This window comes from Somniosus microcephalus, chromosome 15, assembly GCF_052327205.1.
Source record: "Somniosus microcephalus isolate GS21.2 chromosome 15, FLI_Smic_1.0, whole genome shotgun sequence".
In the NCBI taxonomy this organism is placed as follows: Eukaryota; Metazoa; Chordata; class Chondrichthyes; order Squaliformes; family Somniosidae; genus Somniosus; species Somniosus microcephalus.
Window position 1 is genome coordinate 57,636,053 of NC_141001.1, and position 18,679 is coordinate 57,654,731.

General features: G+C 45.6%; 1 protein-coding gene and 1 pseudogene across 3 annotated transcripts in view; one reads left to right on the forward strand and one right to left on the reverse strand.

Annotated features, from left to right (window-relative positions):
• Window positions 1–18,679, reverse strand: part of LOC147106753 (natural cytotoxicity triggering receptor 3 ligand 1-like) — a 744,151-nt pseudogene that overhangs the window by 460,650 nt on the left and 264,822 nt on the right.
• Window positions 1–18,679, forward strand: part of LOC147106758 (uncharacterized) — a 141,492-nt gene that overhangs the window by 92,331 nt on the left and 30,482 nt on the right. For all 3 annotated transcript variants that reach the window (XM_086007844.1, XM_086007847.1, XM_086007845.1), the window contains 2 exons: window positions 10,219–10,353; window positions 11,299–11,379. In XM_086007844.1, the coding sequence (XP_085863970.1) occupies window positions 10,219–10,353; window positions 11,299–11,379 (216 nt within the window). The remainder of the gene's footprint in view (window positions 1–10,218; window positions 10,354–11,298; window positions 11,380–18,679) is intronic.

Here is an 18,679-nt window from a genome sequence, read left to right on the forward strand (position 1 = left end):
GATGAACCCTCTCACATCACTGCCAAAGTCGTCGTCTTCCTTGGCAGCCCTCCTTAGTCCGTATATGGCGACAGCAGGGGATGGGCTATTCCCAAAGACATGGACACGCATTCTGTAGTCCACAATGTCTCTATTGGGGTCATTGTCCCGATACCACAGGAAGCGGAGGAAGTCTCTGTGGTCTTCTCTCACCACGAAGCAATGAAACATGTGCTGGATATCGGCAGTGATGGCGACGGGCTCTTTCCTGAATCTCATGAGCACTCCCAAGAGGCTGTTGTTAAGATCGGGCCCTGTGAGGAGTACGTCGTTGAGAGAGACTCCCTGATATGGTGCACTGGAGTCAAACACCACGCGGATCTGTTCTGGCTTTTTGAGGTGATAGACTCCGAAGGAAGGGAGGTACCAACACTCTTGGCCTTCCTGGAGTGGAGGAGCTATCTCTGCATGATCGTTGAAAAGCATTTTCTTGACAAATTCTAGGAAGTGTGCTTTCATCTCTGGCTTCTTCTCTAGTGTGCGATGGAGTGAGTTAAGACGATTATAGGCATACCCCCTGTTGTTTGGCAGCCGTCGTCTGGGGTTCCGGAAGGGTAAGGGTGCAACCCAGCTGTTAGAGCTGTCACGAGAGACCTCATTGTCCATAATCTGGAGGAATCTCATGTTGTCGATCGATGGAGCAAGTTTGTGGTCGTTGGCGGTGCGACAGAAGACTGACTGACCCGGGTTCTCTCCAGTGAGCATCATCTGTGTGCTGTCTGCGGAGATCAGCGCCGGGGTTTTCTGAGGTTGAGCCGTATGACTGAACTTCTCTGTCACTCGGATCTGACTACTGCATGGGGTAAGGTAGCTTGGACGACCATTCTCCAAGATGGAAGTCTTGAGTGTGCTCACCTGAGATGGCTTGTGAGCGCCCTTGAGGCACACATCTCCAACAACGACCCAGCCGAGGTCTAGCCTTTGGGCGAAAGGGGCGTCATGTGGACCGTTGATCTGTTCCCTTATCTTATGTACCCTCAGGATGTCTCTTCCCAACAACAGAAGTATGCTTGCATCTGGATCAAGAGGTGGGATCTCATCTGCAATGCGTCTCAGATGACGGTGATGATGAGCTGCATTCGGAGTGGGAATCTCAGAACGGTTGTCAGGGACTTGATTACATTCGATGAGTGTAGGAAGGGGGAGACTAATCTTCCCGTCGGCTGACTCAACAACGTAACCGCAGGCCCTCCTGCCGGCTGTCTCTGAAAGTCCAGCACACGTCTTCAGCGTGTAAGGCGACGGACTTCCTTTGACTTTGAAGATGTTGAAGAACTCGGATCTTGCTAGAGAACGATTGCTTTGTTCATCCAGTATGGCATACATCTTTTCAGATTCCTGGCAACATCCTGCAGGGTACACATTAACGAGGCATATCTTGGAGCATGCTCTTGCGCTCACTCCTTCTCCACACACCTCGGTGCACCTGGATGTAATCTCCGGACCGGCAGCTCCCTCTCTCTCCCCGTTGTGCTCTGAAGCGGGAGGAGGCGTCTCTGACTTCCAAGGAGCTGGGCCTGGGTGGAGTGCTGAAATGTGCCGATCACTTTCACATTCAGTGCATTTTGCATCTACCTTGCAGTTCTTGGCGAGATGGCTCGTGGAAGAGCAGCACTTGAAACATATAGAGTTCTCTTTAAGATATTGTTTCCGATCTTCCAGGGACATCTCCCTGAAGCCGCTGCACTTCTTTAAAGGATGGGGCTTGTTGTGGATAGGGCATTGTTTGCTCATATCCTCAGGTTTCTTCTGAATCTTTGTGTGCTCAATTGAGGACACTTGCATTTTGTGGACAGATATTAGTGTCTTTCCATGTCTGTCGAACTTGTCTCTTCTGGCAAGTGCTGGGTGGGAGGAGAAGAAGTTGAAGCTGGGGTCGTTCCTGGCTTTGGCTTCTTTACGGATGAATTTAATGAACGCAGAGAATGGTGGGAACGCCACGTTGTGATTTAGCTTGAACTTTGATCCAAACGTTATCCACTTCTCCTGCAGGTTAAATGGAAGCTTCTCAATGATGGGACTTACCCCTCTGGAAGTGTCTAAGTACGATAGACCGGGTAGGTAGCCGTCCTGCTTTGCGGCTTCGAGTTCCGACAGCAGATCTCCAAGGTCGCGGAGCTTCTGGGGTTCCTTACTCGTCAACCTCGGAAAGTTCTCCAACCTGTCAAAGAGAGCCCTTTCAATGGCTTCGGGCGAGCCGTAGCTTTCTTCCAGCCTTCTTCAACTCCTCTGGCAGCTGTCCCACATTGGCCGCTTTTATCCTGCAGGCCTGTCTGGCGGACTCTGGGCCGAGCCATTTGATAAGGAGGCCGAGCTCTTCTCCTGCCGACAGGTCTAAGCTCGATATGGCATCGTGGAAGCAGGACTTCCAAGCCCGATAATTCTCCGGCCTGTCATCAAACTTGATTAACCCCGAAGTCACCAGCTGGGTGCATGCAAGGTATTTGGCAAGGTCGTAGGTGCTGGGACCTATGCCAGGGTTGCCTTGGCTAGGGGCTCTGTTGGGGGTCTCAAGTGTTAAGTCTGTGTGTTCCAGTTGTATTAAGATTAATTACTGACACAGACCACAAGAATAAAGTTCAACAGGTCTTTACTAGTTGGAGGTCAGGACTATACTAAATACAATATCACTACATAGTACTTATATACCGGTGGTCACCACCGGTATTACGTATACAGCAGCCAGAGAAAGTAGTACCTCTCTTAAGGTGGAACAGGCTTAAGTTCTCATAAGGTGGAACAGGTTACATACACCACAATCCTCCCTTTTTAGCTTAACAGTCATATCCCCATTTAACATAACATAATAACATATATACATATATAACTTCAGGTATAAACAGTTCAAAGGTTCAGTCTCTCAGGAGGCCTTCTGATTCGGTTTGGATAACGCCTTTCAGTGGTCTCTGATTCTTGTTGCTGAGGTGACTCTTCTTGTTGGTTTTCTATGTATTGGACGTCATCATCAGGTACAGTCCCTGTCGAGGTAGATGCTTTAGGTTCATTAACGTCTTCCACAGTTGTCTCTGTCGCAACCATGGGTTCGACCCTTGCTCTTGATTCTACCAGTTGATCCGCATGACGCCTTATCACATTGTTACCAATATCTACTGTGTACATCAGAGGTCCTTGTCTGGCCCGAATTGTTCCGGACTGCCATTTTTCGTTTCCATAGCCCCTTGCCAACACTGGTTGTCCTACGTCGAAACTTCGAGTGGACTTGTTATTAATATGCCGGAACTGTTTGTTTTCCACTTCCCTCCGCACATTTGGTTTTAACAAGTCCAACCTGGACCGCAACCTCCTGTTATAAAACATCATGGCAGGACTTTGGTTAGTCACTGCATGAGCGGCGTTTCGATATGCCATTAGGAAATTGTCCACCTTGTGTTGTAACGGAATCTGATCATCGTTCATGGCCTTCATTGCCTTTTTGAATGTCTGGACAAATCTCTCGGCCAACCCATTTGTCGCCGGATGATATGGGGCAGAGGTATAATGTTTCACCCCATTCTTCTTTAAGAATTTTTGGAATTCTTCCGACACGAACTGTGGTCTGTTGTCCGAACATATCTGTTCTGGCAATCCGTTCCTTGCGAATATTGTTCTTAACACCGCAATTGTCTTTTCTGAAGTAGTGGTATTCATCTTGATCACTTCTGGCCATTTGGAATGTGCGTCCACCGCAATTAGGAACATGGAGTCCATGAATGGACCAGCAAAGTCAATATGTACGCGTTGCCATGGGGCTGAAGGCCATTCCCATGGGTGTAGCGGTGCGATCGGAGGTGCATTTTGCACTTTTTGGCACCCAGCGCAGCTTTTTGTCAACTCCTCTATCTGTTGGTCAATGCCCGGCCACCATACATAAGCCCTAGCAAGACTTTTCATCTTAACTCCCCCCAGATGACCTTCATGCAGTTCCTTTAGAACTCTTTCCCGTAACTTGGGAGGAATAATCACTCTTGTCCCGTACATCAAAGTACCATGGCAGACGGACAGCTGGTCTCGCCTTGCCGAGAATGCCGGTAACAGAGGATCACCATGTGTTGGCCATCCCTTCACTGTCACCTCGTAAACTCGGGACAGTGTCGGGTTGTTCCTGGTTTCTCTTTCAATACTTGCATTGGTGACTGGTAAACACTCGATGGTCGAATGAAATAACTCAACAGGGTCAACTTTCGTCGTCTCTTCTGCTTCAGGTAGTGGCAGGCGCGACAGCCCATCAGCATTGCCATGCTGCTTTGTACCTTTGAATTCTATTTGATATTGATGTGCCCCTAGGAAAAGGGACCATCTCTGGAGTCGCTGTGCTGTCATCACCGAAACACCCTTCTTAGGGTTAAAAATGGATACCAACGGCTGATGGTCTGTCAGAAGTGTGAATTTTTGGCCCTGCAGGTAATGATTAAACTTCTTCACTCCCCATACAAGGCTGAGAGCCTCCCTATCGATCTGCGCATAGTTGCGCTCAGCGGAGGTCAATGATCTGGATGCAAACGCGACTGGCCTTTCCGTGCCATTTGGCAACTTGTGTGAGAGTACTGCCCCAATACCATATGGAGAAGCATCACAAGCCAACCGAATAGGCAGTGTCGGGTTGAAGTGAGCCAACACTTCCTCTGAGGTGATCAATTCTTTGCTTTTGCGAAATGCCTTCTTACAGTTTTCGCTCCATTCCCATGGTACCCCCTTCTGTAAAAGAGCGTTCAGCGGGTGCAGTACCGTGGATAGATTCGGTAGAAACTTATGGTAGTAGTTAATCAATCCCAGAAACGACCTCAACTGAGAGACATTATCCGGAGCGGGAGCCTTTACAACTGCCTCTATCTTGTCAGGAGACTTATGAAGCCCCTCCCGGTCAATGACATGACCACAGTACGAGATCCGCTTCTGGAAGAACTCACATTTCTGCCGATTAACTCTAAGTCCATACTCTTTCAGTCTGCTGAGCACCAGTTCCAAGTTTGCGAGGTGTTCTTCATCACCATCACCTGTAATCAGAATATCGTCCAAATGACATTGTGTGCCTGGAATTCCCTGTAATACCTGCTCCATGGCCCTCTGCCAAATTGCCGGAGCCGATGCCACTCCAAAAACCAGCCTATTATACCGGTACAAACCTCTATGCGTGTTGATCGTGAGGTACTGGCGTGACTCTTCATCAACCTCCATCTGCAAGTACGCCTGCGCCAGGTCTATCTTGGTGAAGTGTTTCCCGCCAGACAACGAAGCAAAAATATCCTCAATCCGCAGAAGCGGATACTGCACCATGTGAAGCACCGGATTAACGGTGATCTTGAAATCTCCACAGATGCGAACCTTCCCTGGTTCTCCTGGCTTGTTGCTCGAAGGACGTTTCATAACGGGAACAATGGGCGTAGCCCACTCACTCCAATCTACCTTAGACAGTACACCTGAACGTTCTAGCGCTTCCAGTTCCGCTTCTACAGTAGGTCGTATTGCATAGGGTACCGGTCTGGCTTTGAAAAATTTTGGTTGTGCATGTTCATCAATCTTGATGTTTGCCGTAATTCCTTTCAGTGTTCCCAGTCCTTGCTGGAACACCTCTTTAGCATCATCCAATATTTTGGACAATCGTTTAGGTTTGACATCTGTTTCCCCGGAATCTACCATTAGTGCTTTTAAGGAGTGCCAGTCCATATTCATTTTCCTAATCCACTCCCATCCCAGTAGTGGTAGATCTCCTTCAGGTAGCACATATAAGTCCATTACTTGGCTTTCTTCGCCCTTGTGGACCACTTTTACCTCTATCTTGCCGATGGGGTACACTCTTTGCCCCGTGTATGTTTTCAATATAATCTCCGTATCCCGTAGGGGAATATGTTGGAATAACCTTTTGTAATCTTTCTTATTCATGACCATCAATGCTGATCCAGTGTCCAATTCCATCTTTACTTGGACTCCTGCTATCTGAAGAGTGACCCAAATTGTCTGGAGATCTGCATCCTTACCAACGTTGTGTACTCTTAAGCTACCCAGTTCATTACTGCTAGCGTCTGAATCTGACTTCTGTTCGTTCGAACTGGTCTTTGTCACCTTGTGCACCTTTATGTATTTTTCTTGCGGTGACTTTTTGTTGCTGGTCTTCTTTCCTGACCGGCATACTTTAGCTATGTGGCCAAGCCTGCCACACGTTCTGCATTCTTGGTTTTTAAACCAACACTGGTTCTGATCGTGTGTTGTCTTTCCACAACGATAACATTTTACAGTACTCAAACCCAATTTATTTGTACTGTGTTCCAGTGACCGTAGCTGCATTACTGCCGTGCCTCTCGCTGCGGCTTCGTGTGCTGCTGCCATAGTGACCGCTTTCTCAAGCGTCAGCTCATTCTCCTCGAGCAGTCGCTTTTGTGTATCTTCTTTTAATAATCCACACACAAATTTATCTCTTAGCGCGTCTGTCAGTCCCGTTCCAAACTGACAGTACTTTGCCAGCTTACGCAATTCCATTAAATATTCAGCATTGCTTTCATCCTTCAGCTGCCTTCTGCTGTAAAATTTAAATCGTTCCGCTAGCATCAGCGGCGTGGGGTTTAGATGATTTTTCAGGACAGTAACAATCTCCTCGAACGTCTTATCCGTCGGTTCATCTGGTGATAAAAGGTGTTTCAATTGCCCGTATGTCTTCGCACCCATTAAGTTCAGTAACGTTCGTGCTTTCTCTGCATCTGGGATTTTATTTGCTTTACAATAATTTTGTATGCGTTCTACATACATGGCCCAATCTTCGATGTCGCCATCAAAGGTATCAATGTTCCCATGTTTAGGCATCGTTGCAATTTATTTTATCCCAAGATGGTGGCTTCCCGCTCTTGTCTTCGTCCTCCGCCTACAAAATGGCGGTTTTCCCGCGCTTGGCGGTCTTCACCCACTGGCTGCAATGGCGTTTGGCGTGCCGCTGCTGCTCCCCTTTCCCAGCGGCTAGTAACTCCCCCGACGCTGTCTCCGCTTCACCACGGCTCCCTCGGGCATTCGCGCTTCCCCGATGTCGCGCCTCGCAGCCCTCCTTGCAGCCCGGTTATTAGCACCGGCTGTGTTCGCCTTCACCGCGGCTCTCGCTCCTTCAGTCGCCCCAGACACTGCGCCTTTTTGGCCCGAAAGCGGCCCGGCCCTTATCACCAGCCGCGATCGATGTCCCCGCGCTGCGCCTTTCGGCCCGAATGCAGCCCAGCCCTTATCTCCGGTCGCGATCGATCTCACCGCCCTTATTCCTCCATCTTCCTCCCCCCGTCTGTACAGCCAACGCGGCCGACTTTCTGCTCGCGTCGCTGACCGGCTTAACCACCACCGAGGTAGAAAGAAGATAGCTGACTGCCGCTGATGGAGGCTTCGAGTTCAGGATGTCTTCTGCACTCCGGGTTCTCGATGCCTGCCGCGCGACGTGTCTTCCAGCAGGGTGATGAGGGTGGATGCCTCTCTTCGACGCCCGTTCTGTGGACGAAGCCGCCGTGGATATAAACTGCCGCAGGGTAAGAATCGGACTCGTCGCCACTGTTAAGTCTGTGTGTTCCAGTTGTATTAAGATTAATTACTGACACAGACTACAAGAATAAAGTTCAACAGGTCTTTACTAGTTGGAGGTCAGGACTATACTAAATACAATATCACTACACAGTACTTATATACCGGTGGTCACCACCGGTATTACATATACAGCAGCCAGAGAAAGTAGTACATCTCTTAAGGTGGAACAGGCTTAAGTTCTCTTAAGGTGGAACAGGTTACATACACCACATCAAGGAACCGAGAGGGGATTTGCCTCTGACTTTCTCTATTCGGCGTCCTATTCCTCTGCACCGTGTCTTCCGTTCTGCTGGGGGAGACTCTGCAGCTTGAGGCACGCCGTCTGCTTTGACCTTGGTTGGCAACTTGTGGCATGTTATACGAAGTGCTTGCGTCTGTAGAGATGTGCGGGCCTCCATCCCTTTCTCCTGTAAACTGCACGTCGGCATGGTCGCTCACGTAATCTATGGTGCGCTGTCGTGGACTCTGCCACGGAACGGGAATTAAAGGTTTGTAAGCTGTCTCGGGAAAAGCTCCCTCCAAAATTGCCTCGAATACTTGCGCCTCGGCTAATGCAGCATTTATCTCTTTTTGTTGCTGCAGAGCATCTAATGTGGCTTGGAGACGGGCCTGTTCAGCCTGGCATTCCACTTGGTGACGGGCCTGTTCTGCTTGGAGTCGGGTCTGTTCTGCTTGGAATCGGGCCTGTTCTGCTTGGAATCGGGCCTATTCTGCTTGGAGTCGGGCCTGTTCTGCTTGGGGTTCAGCTTGGAGACGGGCCTGTCTTACTTTTATTTCTATTTCACTGTTCGCATGCGCAGCTCTGGCTTGAGCTGCCACTAGCTTAGCCCGTGCTCTGGCGATAGTCATGCTTATTCTAGAACCACCTGATGACCGTGAACCAGCTTGCGATCTGACGTAACCGGAGCTTATAGAGCGATTGTCACCTTCTACAGTTTCGTCTGCCTGTTTAAGGTCTTCTCCTCGCTGCAAAGCATTTTCGTTATTATCTTCTGACATGTTGATGTGAGGTAGATGTGCTCTACGAGGTTAAGACTTACACTGGGTTCCTCCTGCTCCGCTCTTCACAGCTAGCCATATTGCTATCTTTTCACTGTACTGGCCGCGCTAGACGTGCTCCTATCTAGTTATCCAGCAAGTTAAAGACTTATTCAAAGTAATTCCTCGTGAAGCCGTTTGCTGTTTTGAAGCTTTTACTTGAACAATTTTTGTGAAACTGTAAACAAAGACAAAGTATGTTTTGTACATAAACTGAGTACTATACATTCGATATTACATAAGATATAAACATATTTACAACAGTAGAATAGACTAATTGTATAACTAACTAACATTTGGACTAACTTCAGTAACTATCAAATATTAACCTTTTATAAACATAGTGTTATCAAAATACTACTCTGTCCCCTTGATAGTTATATTTAAACTAATAGCCTCATTTTAATGTAAATTACACCAATAGCCTTGCCAGGAGGCAGTCGGAAATAAAGCAAAATATATAATTAACCTTATCCTGTAAAATTGTCCGCATTCTAACACTTTAAACCGCAGGAGAAACACACCCTGATGGCTTTGTTTCCTTCCAGTGTTTTTCTGTTACTCCGAGGCGTTGCAATAATGTGGAATTTTGGCAGAGTATTCTATTAGCACCCCCTGGCCTATTCTTATTGCAACTGCCAGTGCCTAAATTATACTTTACATTCAAGCAGTTTTTTATGATGTGATCTGAATCATGTTAGAACATAAATGGGACGTATTAAATAATTTTATACTCTGCTTTCATGAGGAAAACCAACTGGAACATAAAAAAGGGGGAAATACCACTCAAGTAACAAAGTTGTGAAATTCTGCCAGTACTACTCCAAACTATAATAATAATTCAACTTTATTGTCATTGTACAATGCACAAGTACATGAACAACAAAATGTGATCTTGCAAGCTCCCATGAGTCCAGTACAAATAACATTAACATTAAACGTAAATAGCACCGTCCTGGGAGAAGCAAAGCCGCTGCGTCTGTGCACGCCGACATTCCATTTCCACCATTCCTCCTGTCTGACAATCTTCAGCCCAACGCCCGGGCCTGCTCACCAGCCACCCCTCCCGGGGCTCTTTCCGTGACCTTTTCACCAACTGCCCTTCCCGGGGCTCCTTCCGTGACCTTCTCACCAACCACCCTTCCCAGGGCTCCTTCTGTGACCTTCTCACCAACTGCCCTTCCTTGGGGCTTGTTCAGTGACCTTCTGCACCTGGTCTTCCCTGATGGTCACCCCTCCAGGTACTAACCAGGCCTGGCGCTGCTTAGCTTCCAAGCCTTGCCAGTAACCCTGTCTCTAGTCCCAGGAACAGGGCTAGTTGACCAGTTGTCAAAGGCAGATTTAATTCAGCAAGAGAGGTCTACTGGCAGTTAATATTTTCAGAGGACCAAATCTTCATTATTCTAAGATTCTCCAATGAGGAGGCAATCTGGAAATTAATGACATTTCCTCTTTGAAAAAGTGACATTTTGTTCAACTGAATACAGGTGTTTTCTTTCAATACTGGCCAACAGTATTATTGCTGCTGTTTCTGCTCAGTTACACTATGGGGTTTACACTATTTACAGTGTTATTTACTTTGCATTAATGTAGAATCAAAGAAAATCTGCACAGAAGAAGAAAGCGATACTGAGGAAACAAAGCAAGACACAGATGATAACTGCAGAAAAGGAGACGAGTTGCAGGAAAAAACTAATCGGGAAACTGAAGGTGGAATTAGTAGCAAAGGTATCTGATCTAATGAAAAGAATTTGTTATTTAATTAACGTGAAAGAGATGCAGGAAAGGAATACATTAATGCAACTCTACATTGTAGACCTTAAAGGGGAAAAGATGTCTAGGGTAGGTACTTTTATTTCAAATTACTCATATTTATGTGGAACGAAACAATAGTTTCATCACAAATTTCATTGAGTACTGTATTTTTAAAAGCTCACTACTTTATTTTTGACATGGGGACTGTCAAGTAGAATTTCCCATCCTGGTACGGTGCTACATTAATGTTATATATGGCCACAGCCCATGCATTCTACAGTGGTTATTTTGCTAACAGTGAAGGCCAAGACCTCAAAATGTCCCACTAGTTGCTCAAAATCCATCAGATCCCAGGGGAACTTGCTACAAGCCACAAAATCTGCATCCTCCATCTTTAGCATGATTACCTGAGGTTGGGCAGTTCCGAAGTAGCTCTTAGGCCTGTTTGAAATAATGCACACCAACACACCTACACTGTCTTGTTTTGTTTCCACACTACTGCAAAAAGCTTTTCGTAATTCATGTCACTGGAGTAGCCTTGCAGGGAAGGAGACTCCATTTGGGGTGTTTGTGTTGGCAAAAAATTGGTAGTTTTATAAATGTCAAAGAAATTTATGGTAAGACTGTGATTTTCTTCTATAAAAAGAGATAACACTTTGAACAAAATAGTACCTCCCCCTTAAACATTTCTTTAACAAAATTCTGGAAATTTTAGTTAATTCATTTTACAATGCCAATGACAGATGGAGTCAAATAACCTGTTCATAATTCAACTGCTCTCCGTTACCTGGTATAAATTATCCTGAAGTGAATTAGATGGTAGTCAATGAATAATACCATCCATATCTGTGATATTTCTGTTGCCTTTCATACTGGGTTTGCACTATTTTCAATGTTCCTTCCTTTGCATAAATGCAGAATCAAAACCAAAGGGTATGGGAGAAGCAAAAGGGGACAATGAAGCAGAAAATACCCTTAAAGCTCAGACTGAGGAAGAAGGTAGGTCTACAGTAGTAAACAAGGCTGCAGAAAACAATAAAAACCGAATGTAGAACAGATGGTGAAAGTATAAAATGGAATGATGTGATAAAACAGCGAGGATTTTCATTGGACTTGAAAGTGATGAAGAATGGAGCACAGTGATGTATGATAACAAAATCCTGAAATGTTGAGAATAAAATACACACTGAAGATCAATCACTAGGTTAATTCTACAAAAAAATATGATAAATGCAATTGAATATTATCAGTACAAAAGCAAAATACTGCGGATACTGGAAACCTGAAATAAAAACAAAAAATGCTGGGAATACACAGCAGGTCAGGCAGCATCTGTGGAGAGAGAAACAGAGGTAACATTTCAGGTCGATGACCTTTCATCAGAACTGGATAAAGTTAGAGATGTGACAGGTTTTAAGCAAGTACTGAGGTAGGGAAAGTGGAGAGAGGAGGAAAGAACAAAAGGGAAGGTCTGTGATAGGGTGGAAGGCAGGAGAGATTACCTGACAAAAGGGTTGATGGTGCAAGGCAAAAGTAGATAGTAATGGGACAAGTAAAGAAAGTAAAGTAAAGTGCAGTTATGAAAGTTACAGCAGGTAATTTATGAATTTTGTAGATCACACAAATCTCCAGCTGGAAATCACGGCACCAGCATAAAGATATCTTGAAATATTATTTCCCTTCAGTATTACTGAGTAACCTGCTGGACCACGACAGAGTGCAGTTAAGGCTCAACCACATTGGTGTGGGAGTGGAATCAGATATAGGCTAGACCGCATAAAGGTTGAGGTTTCATTCCCTAAAGGATGTTAGTTAACCAGTTGGGTTTTTAGAACAAACTGACAGATTAATGGTCACTCTTCTGTCCACATTTCTCAAGCAGCCATGGTGGGATTATGAACTCACATTCTCCGGATTATTAGTCCACTAACAGTACCACTATGGTGCCAGACCCATATTCTATTATTGGTGCTGCTCTCTTAACCCTTACATTACAAATGTCTATTCCGCTTTGAGGAATTTACTCTAATTGCTATCTCTCAACTTTTCTGTTGCTGCTGTTATCATTTTTGATATTCAGGTGACATTCTGCAAATTCAGTACAAATAACACAGAGTAAACATAGCTGAAAAGCTGGAAAGTAATTATTAATAATGATTATGACAGTTTTCACTTGAAGATGCACAATAACCTGACATTTGGTTCTGCTTCATTACACTTGGGCAGTGAAAGATTGGGACAATTGTTTCATTAAAGAGGTAGCAAAAATCCCTACTACAAGGAGCTTAAACTTGGATCTAGAATGATGTACTTTTAAACTGTCACATTCAGGATGCAAGTGCTATGGATTCAGGTTAGATTGTGTGCTGTCTAATATATTTTGACTGCATTGTTGTTTACGGACAAACAAAACCAAAGGAAAGTGAAGCAGGTATTGACAGAACATTTCTTGAGAAGAAGATTCCTCAATCTGAAAGAGGTAAATACTGATGCCAACTACATAATTTCCATTCTTTTCAGTACAATCTGTACACACTCAATCATATATTCTGTAACAATGATAATTTCAAAGTTTCAAAAGTTGGTTCAGTATCATGGAAGATGTTCCAGAACAGTCAATGAGATGCAGATGTAAAGGAGACCATTCTAGAGTTATGTACATCAAGTAGCAAACAAAAAGAATGCCAGTTTATTCTCTTTTTTGGTGGCATTGATTGGGAGAGAAACATTGTTCACACTAACCAGAGAGCATCCTGCCCTTCTTGGAATAGAGTCATGAGATCTTTTACATAAATCTGAGCAGACAGATGGGCCCTCAGTTTAATGCAAGTTTTTAAAGATGTAACCTTTAATTATGCAGTGCTCCCTCAGTACAACATTGAGTGTCATCTGGATTATGGGCTCAAGTCCTTGATTGGAGCTTGTACCCACAATCTTATGACTCAAAAACAATAGTGCTACGAACTTAGCCAACTGGATAACTGAAATTCATATAGGTGGGCTCTCTGATGAGTTCTAGCTAAATGCTCACAATGGTGACCACTGAAGTGGAGTATTTGAAATAAACACTCGACACCAGGTCGGCGTTCGAAGATTCAAGCAGTCTTTATTTGCACCGATGGGGAGACAACCTGCTATCGGTCTAACCAGGCTTCTCTCCAATGATACAAAATTTTAAGCAGTCTTTTATACAAAATTTTGGTACATAATTAGCCTCATGCACGATCCATCTTAACAATTTGATTGGGTTTCGCCCCGTGTGCGCATTCACTAAAGTATGTTACATTAAAGTATCGCCTTTATTACCGGAAAAGTATATGTCCGTTATTACCGCAAGCTGTTGTTGCACCTGCGACCTTTGTTCATGCCAGATGGGGTTTCACCAACATTGTACTTCTGACTCATTGTCCTGCTTTCCTGCCCCTCTAAGCCTTTTTACTTCCCACTCATTGTTTTACTTTCCTGCCAGAGCAGAACTTACATCCTCTAGGCCTCTTATGGTTCCACGTCCGGCTATTTGCAATTGTCTCCAAGTTATACAGCTTGCAGTCGTCAATCATTCTAACACTACTGCAAAATCAATATGTTATTCTTAGGTTATCTCAACTGCCAGTTCAGCAACTTAGAAAAAGCTTACTACTGCAAAGGCCTATTAGCTCATTCAATTCCCATTCTTAACCCTTTAATTATAGTAGAGCTCAAAAGCCCCACAAATTCACCACAATCCATTAGACATATTATAGGCTGCGAGTACCGAATTACATAGGATTACATAGGATATAGGGCACAGAAACAGGCCATTCAGCCCAACCAGTCCATGCTGACGTGTATGCTTCACACGAGCCTCCTCCTGTCTTGCCTCATCTAAATCTATCAGCATAACCCTCTATTCCCTTCTCCCTCATATGCTTGTCTAGCCTACCCTTAAATGCATCTATACTATTCGCTTCAACCACTCCCTGTGGTAGCGAGTTCCACATTCTCACCACACTGGGTAAAGAAATTTCTTCTGAATTCTCTATTGGATTTATTGGTGACTATCTGATATTGATGGCCTCTAGTTATGCTCTTCCCCACAAGTAGAAACATTGGGGTCAATTTTAACTCAGGTGTGGGGAATTGTTGGGTTCCCCGAATTTAGTGTTTCCCACATGAATCTAAATGGGGCTGTGAAATTGATGCAACTTTAACTCAATTGGCCAATTGATTTCCAACATGTGGGAACCCTTGGCAATTGAGTATTTCCAGTCAGAAAGTCGCAGAATATGATGTCATTATTGCTGCTGCATTTAGGGTCTGCAACAAGCCTTGCTTCTTCTGCAGGCTGCCAACCTTTTGGCATTTGCTGATACATTGAGCTGGAAGCAGAATGGCGAGAGAAAGACCGAGGTCTGCATCCCGTTTTGACGACGTTGCCCTGCAGGCTTTAGTGGAGGGAGCAAGAGCTCACAAGGAGGTGCTCTTCCCTTCATCGGGGAGGAAGATGCCTCCCCAGCAGACAAAGGCTGCGTGGCTGCAAGTGGCAGAGGAGGTCAACTCCTTATCGGCTACCTGCAGAACCTGGATACAGTGCAGGAAGAGATTTCATGACCTTCAGCACACTGGAAAAGTGAGTATGAAGTTCCCATCACTCTCAATCTGATCTCCATTGCCTCTCCTCACCAGCACTCAGCTTTAGCAATCTCTTCCTCCACATCCCACTTGACACTGACATCCATGCACGCTTACCCATTCCCTCTCTCTCTATGCTCACATTCACCTAACTATTCGACTATGCAGCCCTCACACTCCCTATCACTCTGATACTATGAAAACAACTGACAACACACAGGGAGGGTCCTTGGTCTTGCCACCTCACTCCATCTTTGTCTCCTTCTAAGCATCTATGCTATGGATTCTCTACACTCACTCCTTCATTCTCACTCAAACTCCACTTGTCTCTCTCATTGCAGGAAAAGAGAGCTCACAATAAAAGAGAACAAGTGAGGACAGGAGGAGGACCACCATCAGTAACCCACCTCACCCCCTGGGAGGAGGCGGTCCTGGAGATCATTGGACTGGAGGATGAGGCGCAAGTGGGGGACGGACAGACGGGTGCATCACAGCAAGCTGGTGACAGAATAGTTTTCCATCTCTCTCATTGACATTGCATGAGTCGCTGATAATGATTCTGAAGCTATAACAGATGGACCTATGATCATCTGTAATATGCAATGTGCATGTCACCTTGACCTCACATCTCTAACTCTTTCCTTTACTCCCCCACAGGACCATCAAGAGCCCCCGTCCCCACTGTCCAGGAGGAAGAGCCTGAGCTTCCAGACTCCTCGGAGGAATCTGCAACCTCTGAGGGCGCAGCGTCAGCAGAATTCAGCACACCCAGCACCAGCGCAGACACTCACATCTCGGTGGGACCTTCGGGACATAGAGTAGTATTGTCATCTGGTGTATCACAGCTCACAAGTGAGCATCAGCAGATTGTGGAGACAGGGACAGCAGTGGAGAGTGCTAGTCGGAGGGCGCAGGACTCTGCCAGCTCGGCTCAGCTGCATGTCGACCCTCTGCCTCTGGGTCCATCCATAAGATCAGCAGGGCTGGAACTCCAGGAACAGATGCAGGAGTCTCTGGCAGGTTTTGTCTCCAGGGTTGCTGCGAGTGTGGAGTGAATGGAGGAGTCCATAGCGACCATGAGTAGAGCCTTTGTGGAGTCATTGGCGCATGAACGCATCACCACGGAAAGGATGGCAACCTCCATGGAGGAGGTAAGTCGCTAGGGTATGGAAAACATGGTGAGTGTTCATAATAGAATGACATCTCTTGAGGAGCGATGGGCATCTATTGAACAGAGAAACCAGACCTTCATGGAAGTCCTTCTGAGTAGGACTGCCAGTGCAGATACGGGTCCCCATGGCCCCCTGATGTGCAGCAAGGTGCTCTCAAGCCACTTCCAAGCGCTGGTCCCTTCTGGCCTGTGCAGCTTCAGGTGGGTGAGCAGCAGCCTGGCGCTTCTGTTGCTGCTGCTGTTGTTCCTGGTTCTGCTGGTGCCGCGGCTGGTGTTCGAGCTCATCTAATGCCCAGAAGGGAAGGAAATAAATGGCTCCCATGCTTCTGGTATATGCCTCCGTTGAGGAAGCGCTGAGTGAAGGTGGCGAGCAGGGTTTCCCAGGAGGTCACACTGGAAATGTGTGTGAGGCTCCAACCTTCCACAGGTGTGGTTAAGCCTGGTAAAAGTTGCCCCAGGCCTGAAACAACAAAGTCCTGCCACCTGCAAATGATGACTGATCAAATCTCATCTTTAATGGTTGACCTGCAGCTAATAGTCAGCAAGCCAATAGTGCTCATGCCAGGTTTCACAGGCGTGATCCCCACCAGGCGTGTTTTATGTGGGAAAAGAGTTAAACAGGCAAGGGCCTGTTAAAATGAGATTATAAAGGCCAATTATTGCTGTTTAAGGGCCCTAAAGACCAGTCCCGCCTGTTGCAGGCGGGACTGATTCGGGACCATCAAACACGCCTGGGTTAAAATGGCTAGGTGTCGGGAACCAGGCGGGGGGGGTCCTGACCCCCAGTTTTTGCGATTTTAACCCCCCCACACGCCTCAAAGCCCGCCTCACGGCTGAGTTAAAATTGACCCCATTCTCTCTGTATCCACTCTATCAAAATTTTTCCTAATTTTAAAGACCTCTATTAGGTCACCCCTCGGCCTTTTTTCAAGAGAAAAGAGACCCAGCCTTTTCATCCTTTCCTGATATGTATACCCTCGCATTTCTGGTATCATCCTTGTAAACCTTCTCTGCACCCCGTCCAGTGCCTCTGTATCCTTTTTATAATACGGTGAACAGAACTGTATGCAGTACTGTAAGTGCGGTCTAACCAAGGTTCGATACAGGTTTAGCATAACTTCCCTACTTTTCAATTCTATTCCTCTAGAAATAAACCCTAGTGCTTGGCTTGCTTTTTTTATGGCCTTGCTAACCACTGTTGCAACGTTTAGTGATTTGTGTATTTGTACTCCTAGATCCCTTTATTCCTCTACCCCACCTAGACTCGTACCCTCCAAGTGATAAGTGATCTCCCTATTCTTCCTACGAAAATGTAATACCTTACATTTATCTGTGTTGAATTTCATTTGCCAATTATATGCTCATGCTGCAAATTTATTAATGTCCTCCTATAACTTGTTGCAGTCATAGTCATAGTCATAGAATCATAACGGCACAGAAGGAGGCCATTTGGCCCATCAAGTCCATACCGGCTCTCTGTAGAGCAATCCAGTCAGTCCCATTCCCCCGCTCTATCTCCGTAGCCCTGCAAGTTTATTTCCCTCAAGTGCCTACCCAGTCTCCCCTTGAAAACATTGAGTGTCTCCGCTTGCACCACTTCCGTCAGCAGCAAATTCCAGGTCATCACCACTCGCTGCCTAAAAAAGTTTTTTCTCACTTCCCCCTGTATCTCTTGCCCAAGACCTTAAATCTGTGTCCCCTAGTCCTTGTACCATCAACTAGTGGGAACAGCCTTTCCCCGTCTAACCTATCCAAACCTGTCATAATCTCTATCAAATCACCCCTCAACCTCCTTTGCTCTAATGGAAACAACAAAAGAAGGGTTCGACCCGAAACGTCAACTCAAATTTCTCTCCACGGATGTTGCCTGACCTGCTGAGTTTTTCCAGCATTTTCTGTTGTTATTCCAGCTTCACCAACCTGTCCTTGTAGCTAAGATTCCCCATCCCCGGAACCATTCTGGTAAATTTCCTCTGCACACAATCAAGGGCCTTCACATCCTTCCTAAATTGTGGTGACCAGAACTAGACGCAATACTCTATTTGTGGTCTAACCAGCTCTTTCTAAAGGTTCAGCATAATTTCTCTACTTTTGTACTCAATACCTCTATTTATGAAGCCCAAGATCCCATATGCTTTGTTAACCACTTTCTCATGGGCAATAACCGCTGGCCTTGCCGGTGACGTCCACATTCTGTAAATGAATTTTAAAAATGTGGACACAATTAACAATGCAAACCTCATATGTACTGTTGACAAAGGTCTTTTGAATAAAAAGATGCAAGGACATACCAATTTTAATAATATATAGATTATGTAAGTTAACAGTTAACTCTTTATTAAATTATGAAATGTTTAATTTCTTGAACTCTTGGCATTTATATTCTATTCTAGTCCCACTCCAGAGATTTAAGCACAGAAATCTAGACTGACACTCCAGTGCAATACTGAGGGAGTGCTGCACTGTCGGAGGTGCCGTCTTTTGGATGAGATTTTAAACTGAGGCCCCGTCTGCTCT